At 43.5% G+C, this 9,903-nt stretch overlaps 1 protein-coding gene across 2 annotated transcripts; it reads right to left on the bottom strand.

Moving 5' to 3' along the window:
- Positions 1 to 1,006: 1,006 nt before the first annotated feature.
- Positions 1,007 to 4,445, bottom strand: pou3f3b (POU class 3 homeobox 3b). 2 transcript variants are annotated; one of them, XM_029447885.1, is made up of 3 exons: positions 2,446 to 4,445; positions 2,020 to 2,100; positions 1,007 to 1,904 (listed from the first exon to the last, which is right to left on the bottom strand). In XM_029447885.1, exons 1-3 carry the CDS (start codon positions 3,646 to 3,648, stop codon positions 1,791 to 1,793), a joined length of 1,398 nt encoding a protein of 465 aa, XP_029303745.1. In that variant the 5' UTR covers positions 3,649 to 4,445; the 3' UTR covers positions 1,007 to 1,790. The 2 variants fall into 2 exon arrangements, with proteins under 2 accessions (XP_029303745.1, XP_029303735.1); XM_029447875.1 differs by having other exon boundaries at positions 2,437 to 4,444.
- Positions 4,446 to 9,903: the final 5,458 nt, after the last annotated feature.

Below are 9,903 nucleotides of genomic sequence, written 5' to 3'. Positions count from 1 at the left end.
GTCTTCACCGTCTCATCCTCAGTAAACTGTGAGGAGGCTGAGCCTGTGGGGCTGCTCAGCTCTGGACAGACACAATCAATAAGCTGTGTGACCCACTGCCCCGCATCCTAACACAACATGTCAGCTCACCGGGTGAACACTCTACCTGCACAACACACCTGGGTGTTTCAATGCACGTGGACGGAGTTCTGAAGCATTTGCATTCATGCACCCTAAAGCAGCCAGCTATAAATTCAACGTTGCTGTTTCAATGAGTGTAAATCAATTATTTTGCAGATTATACAGTTGGCTTTTTGTTGCACTGACGAGCGCGTGAATCAGGCTATTAATTATGCGTGTATCAGTATTATGGGATGCAAGGTCTGTACTGTAAATGTGACATAACATGCAGTTTAGGACGCTCTATAGATCAACCCCACAATATGGACATTATCCGTTTGAATGTCTCTAAGAATTCCCGATGCTCTGTATTCCCTCCCCAGCAGATATAAATTGGAGCCTGTGTGCAGCCTGCAGGCTGAGGTTAGGGCTCCTGCTTTTTGCCCAAGGCCTCAAGAGGCAGCAGATGTAAACAAACAGGCGAGCTATTGTGCAGGCCTGCAAGTGACCGCGATGTTTCATTTAAATGGTAATACACAGTTATGGGATGATGATAACAACGCTGTTGGACATTTATTTAAGCTTAGGTAATAACTTAAGAGCGTAGATGCTATAATAACACGCACATTTACCTTTTTTATATTTTTAAATACCAAAAAAGATTATTTTTTTTAGATTAAAGGTCGAGTAGTGTTCATGTTTTCTCTCTACAAAGAGTCTTTGTTCTGCGATATTTTAATGGAGGTTATTATTAGCTCGCAGCTTCATCTGGGACAAAATAGTCCTCCATTTTCTTCATTAGCTTCTGCATGCACAAAAACAGCACATAAGGTAATCCCCCTTTCAAAAACAATCCAGCCCAATATGCGGATAAGAATATAAATCTCAAAACACAAGATGATTGCATTTCATTCTAACAAATTTATTGTGTCTCAATCAGCTCGTACGGAACCACTACTGAAATTAAATTACAATCAAATTATCACATCAAAATATACCCTTATTACCTAACAACGGTCAATGTCAGCTTATGATGATTTGTGCTCCTTTAGAAACGATAATACAAAATTAAACAAATAAGGGCAACAACAGAAATATAAAGAAAGAAAGATAAAACAAGAAAAGGGAAAGCATCTTACACAAGTTCCTGGGGGGGAAATAAATTACCGTTTGGAATAATTCATATGTATTCCGAATAAAATATTAAAACAACTTATTCTGATGAAAAATATAAAGTAAATAACTCAGATCAGTATCTGATCTAGTGATCTATATTGCCGGCTTTACAGAGTTTTGTTTATTAAAACCTACCAAAGAATACTGCTTAGAAAGGGCAGCAATAATAGAATATCCACAGCACCCACTCACTCACACTTGGCAACAGATTTTTTTTCTCAAATAAGTGCAGTTGAAGTCTTTTCAAATGTCTTTTGCTCTATTTGTTGAAAAAGGGAGGAAAAATCCACTCACGGTGTCAAAGTCCATTAAATAACAAAACAAAAAAAGAAGGTGATCTTTGAGATCAGGCGGGGACAGTCCTGGTCCTGGATGTCTTTTCTTTCTGGGCTCGTGAGGGCCTCGAGATGACAAAAAAAAAATCCCTAATCCTCCGCGTGTGAGAATGAAACCATGCAGTCCACCTCAGGAAAAAAACAAAACTGCTGTAAATCATGATGGAAGCTTCGTGGATGTCACTCTTGTTCATAGTGTTGCAGTTGTTCCCCTCTTGTTATTGTTAGGCTTGGAGAGGAGGGAAGGCGGTTCAGTCCCATTTCTAAATATACAAAATGCCTGCTCCTTTGTTTCTTCAATCAAACACAGGATAATGAAGGGGAATATTTTGTGAAGGAGGGAAGAGAAAAAAAAGAATAAAAACAATACTTGGTTTCCTCTTGATGTGTTTTAATGCGCCAAAATTACCTGGTGGAATGAACTTGTAGTTGTCACCCTCTGGTCGCTCGCTTCACTTGCATCTTTTAAGTAATCTACTAAAAAATGCCCCTGAAAGAAAAAAGCAGAAGGAACCTTTTAGGTTAAGACATTTCAGGGCCTGGAAGAAGGTTAACGGTGCGATTTTCTGAGGGGGTTGGGAGGAAAAAGGGAAAGGTTGCAGTTTTTTTTTCTCTTTCTGTTTGTTTTCTTGTGAAAAATAGATAACACATTTGCAGTCTCATTCATATTCCCTCACAATCACAGTATCAAAAAATGCTATCTTGTCGACAGTCTGTAATGTTTCTAATCAGTTTAATTTCATATAAAATATTCTTGTGTGCTGCTCTATGTTTCACTGAACATTCTTTTGCAGTCCATGGAGGGGGGCGGTGTTTCTGCACTCACATTGCCGACCTGAGAGTACACATCCTCCGGCGTCTGTGCCACTCCTGGGGGCGTCATCCGTTTTTCCTTCTGTCTCCTATTGCAAAACCACACTCTAACCACCTCTTTCTCCAGCTGCAAGTTGTCCGCCAGGCCGGTGATCTCCTGGGCCGAGGGTTTGGGGCATTTTAGGAAGTGGCTCTCCAAAGCCCCCTTGACGCTCACTTCGATGGATGTGCGCTTCTTTCGCTTCCTCCCCTGCGCCGCGATCTTGTCGATGCTGGTGGGGCTGCCGGTGGTCGAGTCGGCCTCCTCTAGCCACTTGTTTAACAAAGGCTTGAGCTTGCACATGTTTTTGAAGCTGAGCTGCAGAGCCTCGAATCTGCAAATGGTTGTCTGAGAGAAAACGTTCCCGTAGAGGGTGCCCAAAGCCAAGCCGACGTCCGCCTGCGTAAAGCCAAGTTTGATCCTCCTCTGCTTGAACTGCTTGGCGAACTGTTCCAGGTCGTCGGAGGTCGGCGTGTCGTCGTCCGAGTGCTGGTCGTGGCTGTTGACGCCGCCGTGGTGCTGGTGATGCGGATGCTGGTGGTGATGATGGTGGTGGTGGTTGCCGTGGTCCAGATCTGGGGTGTCCCCCCTCACTAAGCCTGGGTGCACCAAGCTCTGGCTCCCCGGACTTAGCATCCCGTTCACAGTGAACCCACCCGGCTGGGAGTAGATCAGCGACTGCTGCTGCTGCTGTCCCCCGGATATGGAGTTAATGTGAGCCGCAGTCGTGCTCCCCCAAGCCCCGGCATGAGTCTGATGTGGAGCTAAGTGAGGGGGCCTGTGGTGCAGCGCAGTGCCCGTGTGCAGATCGTCTCTGCCTGGGTTTTTCACGTCCTGCTGCTGCGGGCTGCCCGTCATCCCGACGGGACTCGACGACCAGGGTGATCCGGCTTCAGCTGCAGCAACCGCAGCTGCTGCCGCGGCCGCTGCGGCGTGCGGGAGCGATGTCACCCACTGGTGGGCATGGCTCAGCATGTGTCCCCCGTTGCTCGCTGCCATTGCGCCTTGCATAAAGTCACTCTGTACCATTTTGACTGAGGGGTCTCCCCTGTAGCCCCCAGACCCCGAAGTAACCGCAGCACTGCCCGGCTGCATGCCACCACCTCCGGAGTCAGAGTGCACGATGGAGCCGGACGATAAGATGCTATTGCTGGACAGATAAGGATTGGAAGCCGCGGTGGCCATTCCGTCAACCCTTATGAATATGTTTGTGGATAACCCCCCTCCCTTTTTACAGTCGCTTCTTTCGAGCAGGCAAATTGTATCTCATGAATTATTCAAACTTTAAAAGTATGAGTAGGTTTTTGGCAATACCATCGACGCGCGTAAAAACGCAAAAAAGCTTCAAAAACGGTGGCAGAAAACTGAATAAAATCCGCATGTATTTACAACATTCTAGTTCAGTTGTGCATGGATATCGGCGAATAAAATTCCAGGTTTTCAAAAGCCCTTTGAAACCATGTGCAGTCCGTTTAGAAAGTTTTGCACTGGGATGAAATTGTGAGCATTAAAATTCAAATGTAGAGGAGAAAAAGCGTTGTCCCATACAAACTTTTGGTGGTCGCAAAAAACAAAAAGCCTTGCAAATTCTCCACAATGTACAAAGTCCCAGTTTATGTCCCCTTTGGATGAGAAAAACATTAGCAGAGTGTCCTTAGTTCTTTTGTAATTCAGTCGCCGAGATTTCTCCCTCGCTTTATTCTTTTCTCTCTCTTCTTTTATAGCACTGTAGAGCCTCTCTTTGTTCTGTTTTGATGTATATAAACCTGCCAAACCGCAAACTCCCGATGAAGTACAATCCAGTATAACAGTGTACGGCGCTGCTTGCAAGCCTCTTCTCTCATTCGCTTGTTCTCTCTCTCCACCTCTCTCTCTCTATATCTCTCTCTCTCTCCCTGACAGGCCGTGTAGTCCCGCCCCCCTCCAAGCCCGACGACGCGCGGATGTTTACCCCGTGCGTCCCCGTTGATTGGTTACCCGGGGTGTGATTGGCAGGTCTCGCCAGCCTTGCTCCGGGCGCACGAGCACTCCTTCCGGCTGTTCCAATTGGCTGATTTTTAATTGCAGTCCAAACAAAACGGGGAACACAACTTGGTAGTAAATAGGTATTAGTACACAAACAGGGGTGAGGGGGTAAATAAAAAAAGGTCGATAAACTGTGACCTCTAGTTTGTGATCATCAGGAGTTAAACCACCATCACGATTCAGAAAAGCTTCAACATATGTTCTTCTCTATTTATATAGAAGTACACCTGTATACATTTTAACATCCATACATAGTTTAAAGGTTTGTGTCAGCTTTATTCAGTAAATACAATTGTATTCAAGCAGTCTGTTATTTTCCTTACAAACAAACAAACATCCAGTCTTGAGAGTTTATCCAAAAGCTGCGCGCGAATTTGACACTGTAAAATCAATTGGTAACAATTATAATTATCTGGTAGCATGACCTGATTGTGTACTAATAAGGCATCCATACTGCCACAGCTAAGAGTTTAATCCCCCCCGGGCCACCAATGAAAAACACAGGAAAGACTTCGACTAAAAAATAAGAAAAGTTCACTAAATGCTACATGATTTATCTTGTTGTATTAACCTACATGCAGATGAGGCGCAGGTGTGGTCACATGGCCGGATTAGCGTTGCCAAACTGTTTGGCATATAAAAGTGTCTTTCAGGCTCATAGTGGTTAATGCAGTAAAAACCATGACTCTGCACCCTGAACCTCAGAGCAGCACATGTAAAACACAGCGCACAGAGGAAGTGCATGTCATGATGTGAGTGCAGAAGAGGCACTGCAGCCACGAGCCGGAGCAGCTCCTCAGGAGTTAACGCGCAAAGGTTGCGGGGATGCTTCCATGCGGAAACGCCGCGCACAGGCAACCTCACTGAAGCACAGTGAAAGAGAAAGTGGCAACCAAAACAAGGGCAAATTGAGCAGTCCTTGGGGGATTTGTACGTGCAGGGTGGCGGTACTGGAAACGTCTGCTTAAGAAGAAGAGAAAGAAAACCGGGAGATATAGCCCTTAAAATGCACACCATCCCTCAGGATGACCACATAACCCCGGGGATGAATGAGGCCTTTGTTAGTGCGCCTATGGACGCACCCATGGGTGGTAATAAGTGCCAGATATACAGCTCCCACTGCACCCATTGGTTGAGTTTAGGGTGTCAGCAGCCTGTTGAGTCCACCTGACCAAAACAAGGCCTGTAGCAGGTGATTCTGTGACAGGATTAACTGTAGTTTGTATAAAGGTTAGAGCTGCATGTCGCGCGTAACCCCAAACATTGGCTCATAAGCTCCCCAAATCAAAGATGGCGCAAAGATTTTATTGCAAAAGGGATTTAAGGGCAAATATAAGGCAGAGGAGTTTCTGTGCACGGGCTCCATGCCAGCCCCCACTTCTTCTCATCCCAGTAGATTTAATTTGGATTTGGCTCAAAACCGAGGGAGCCTCGTGGATTTGTTTACATTGAATAGGCAGGCTAGGGGCCAGAACCATGGGGCCCTCTATTCATTAATATACAGTGAGGATTTCTGTCTAAATTACTGCTGTTCAATCCACACTGCGCGTGACACCAAGGCAGAGCAGAGGGCTCCTTAAAGATAACCCCCTCAAAATGAAAATAATATATAACATATATATAAAACAAGAGTCAAAAAGGAGTTTAAAAAAAACGCTCCCCGAAATCACAGCGCGGCGATAAAAAAAACACTCCTCTGATATGTGATGTGTTTATTATTTATTTGCTTATTATAAAAGGTTCCCAAGTTCCCTGCTGGGGGAGTTCATTTATTTTGTATGCAAAAAAAAAAAAGAAAGAAAGAAAGGGGGGAGAGGAAAAAAAAAAAATCATCCCCAAGTATAACAAGAGACGAACAGTTAGTGCTGATTTTCATTTGCATAAATTTTCATATATTTTAGTGAAAATAATAGCGGGAGCCGAGGAGTGCTCCTGCTCAGTTGAGGCAGAGGAAAGAAAATCTTAGGGAGCACCGAGTCGTAGGAAAGGGAGATAACCATTTACAGCCTCCATATGAACAATGTGAAGCTATTTCCCTTTTCTTGGACGCAAGGTAAGTCAACAATTATCTATGCGGATTTCTTTTTACGCTCGAGGAATGTTGGAGTTTATCGCCTTCTCGCCATTGCTCCACTGAGGCTGCTTCCTTATAGACTGTTCGCTGCTTTCAATTATATTTCTGCGCCGATGTGCAGTCATATTCTCTTATATTTTAAACCGAATTGCAAATGCGTCTCCCTGTTACCCTGGATGCGTAAAAATCAATATGCGCGGCGCTGTTTGTTTTTGCTTTTTTTATTATTAAATAAATATATAAATAGCGGGCAGATGGATAAGCTGTGCTGTTTTGTAGTGAATGTCCACCGGAGAAAAGTGCAATCAATCACATTTTAAGCAGGGAGAGAGGAAGAGAGAGAGGGAGGGAGAGATAGACCCCTTGGTTGAATCCTCCAGGGGGATCGCGTAGGCAAGTGCAATATGAAATCGTTTAATATAAATCGATCTTGCCGCTGCAAAGTTTGTTTAAAGTTTAAATGCAGCAGCTTGTCGACCACAGCTAGGTCCTAAACTGCACCCATCAAGGCAGACAAAGCGTATAAATAGCCTGCGATGTTAATGGATGCGGAGCGGTTTGTTCTTTATTTTGCTGTTTTACTTTTGGAGCAGAGGAAATGTCAAGAAAACTCAAAGTAACACGACAGATTGTTTTTAAAGAAGCGCAGATGTGAAAGAGATTCTGGTCACAGGCAATTATTTATTGTCAGACAGTAATCATTTCAGTGTCTGGAACAACTTTCAAAGTGCATCACAGCGGATGATGCACTAACAGGAATGTGTTGAGAAGAAGTGGTTCGGTTTTCGGTACACTTTGCTGAGGGTTATTTCTCTTTCTCACGGGTTAACTCCTTTTTTGCTTCATGGATGGGGAGTGCATTTCTGAGCCCAGCACTTGGTAGCCATGGTGAGCCCAATAAAAGGGGGGAACACTAGTCGCATTAAGCTGTATGTTTGTGCACTGGAGTCGAGATGAAAAGAGGCTTGGTGTCCCGGGCCAGCAGCAAGCATCGGTGCTGGACGGTAACGCGTTACAGTAACGAAATTACTCCATCTGCAGCACCAACAAACTATAATTCACTGCATGCACTTTATTTATCCACAAAATATCACCAGGTCAGTTTTTATTTCGAAAATAGCCAAATCTCACTTTAACTAAGGGAATAATTGAGGTTTTATTCAGCAGGATTATGATTTATTGGTTTAAAGAGGCAATCAAGTTATCGCGATGTTTCAAATCATATCCAAAGCAATCATATCGTGGTACGTAACGGGAAAGTAATGTAACGCACTGCTTCCCACATACAATTAATTATTATTTCTATAAATCGTGATCTGAGTCACGAGCGAAGAGGAACTCGTTATTGTCTTTATTGACACGTATTGAAGATGCGTCTCGTGCAGGCAGCTGTTGCTCGAGTCAGGGTTGAGCTGGACTAGATGTCTCGAGCCATTGTTGGTTGAATCAGAAATAAATAAATAATCAGAGCTGCCGCCAGGTGTCGCGCTCACTCATGATGCAAACATCCTTTAGCTTACACTGCAAAAAATGTCCATCTTATGTCACATTTATGAATAATGCTAATGTCTTTATAATAATTCATTATTTGTTTAAAATGTAATGTATCACGTGGTGAGTTGATTCCAAGTGTTTCCGGAGCAGCTTGTAATCTGTGTTTTCATTTAATAACGTTTCAGGGTCATTTTTATTTGTTTTTTAACCACGTTGCTTTGCACTGTGCGCATTTAAAATTAAAATGTTAAGACTGAACTACTAAATGGAACAAATCTAGGCTTTTTTTTTTTTTTTTGCAGTGTATAAACTTTCGTTTTATAATAATTGTATGGCCACCGTTTCATGAACAGACATGAATTGATGGTTGGATGACACGATTGGCAATTAAGATATCACGGGGCTGGAGGAGGAACATGACTGAACGGGTCAGCGTGGAGACAGACACACACACACACACACACTCACACACACACACAGCACACGCACTGTTCATAAATATGCTGCATTTGGCTAATTCTTGCAAAACAGACCAAATATAAAAACGGGCTCAGACTATATTCTGGTTCATCCCTCAATCCCAGAGGCAATTAAATCACCTTAATTTAATTATCCAATTTTTTAAAAAGATATCCCCCCCCCAATTTAATTGCAGGCTAGACCCTGCACATACATTATTGTTGTTGGCATATTGCTGCGCCATTAGCGTCACGATTTGCGTAAAAAAACCTGCTTGTATTGATCTGGGACGAGCAGCCTATCAATGACAGCTCTAGTTGATATGCAAATAGTCTGTGATTAGATAGGGCCTGCACGCTGTTGTAAGCCAGTCGCCATCTGCAGTAGCCTAGAAGCCATACGTCTGAGCCAGCAGGTCTGTGTGCAAACGTATGACTAACCGGCGACTTTAAGAATTATTAGCAAACGAGGACTGGGCAGGACTCGTGAATCATCCCGGGAATCAGTGCGTTGCAATTTCCCCGCATGCTTGACCGGGCATTTAGCGTTATTCTTCATCATCGTCATCATCAGCTGCGCCACTAAAACCAGCAGCAAGCAACAAAGCATCAAAGCAGAACTGTGCGTTATTACCCTGCATTATGCACTCATTCTGTCATGCTGTACAATGACGGTTATTGGTAGCAGGAGGCCATTTATTTATTCCTCCAGGAACAGATGATCTAATTCATCAAGATGCCTTCATGAACTTGCATATTCCACAATCTGAAGCAAGCATGCTTCCAAATCCTGCACAGTTCTGGATTTAAAAGACATTTGAGGAGGGATTTCATTTACAAAATATGTTACAATTTGAGCACAATCACACCAAGTGGGAGATAAAAACGTCCAGCTGACAACGACCACAAGACACAAACGCCACAAAAATCAATTTACACACAACATTAATCTACTCCATCTCCCTCATAAAGCATCTTCATAGTCTCATCACTTTGATTCTGCAGTCGCCATTAATTTATGACACCTGACATGCAGATTTATGTCAGTCCTCGAAAGGTGGGTAAACCCAGTGTGGGTGCCTGTAGCTTCCACTTCGCCTGGTTACAATATTCAGATTAAATTGATGCAATACCTACCGTTTTTAATTATGGCCTATTTAAGTTGCCTATGGGCTACATCATTTATTTTCTTCCCCTTGGTCCAGTCACTAATCCGAGACGACATACGTTGAGTGTGTCTCACGTCAGGCCAAACGTTGATTTAAAGCCGAATCCAACTTAGAGCACTTAAATGATAATGTAGCTACTATACCGTTAATTAAATGGGCTACACTGAATATCAGTGTAAGCATTAAACATGCCTTCAATTTCAGACATGAATGGGATTTT

The sequence above is a fragment of the Cottoperca gobio genome, chromosome 2 (assembly GCF_900634415.1).
Source record: "Cottoperca gobio chromosome 2, fCotGob3.1, whole genome shotgun sequence".
Taxonomy (NCBI): Eukaryota; Metazoa; Chordata; class Actinopteri; order Perciformes; family Bovichtidae; genus Cottoperca; species Cottoperca gobio.
Note: the sequence above shows the minus strand (reverse complement) of the source record. Positions and strands in the feature narration are given on the sequence as shown.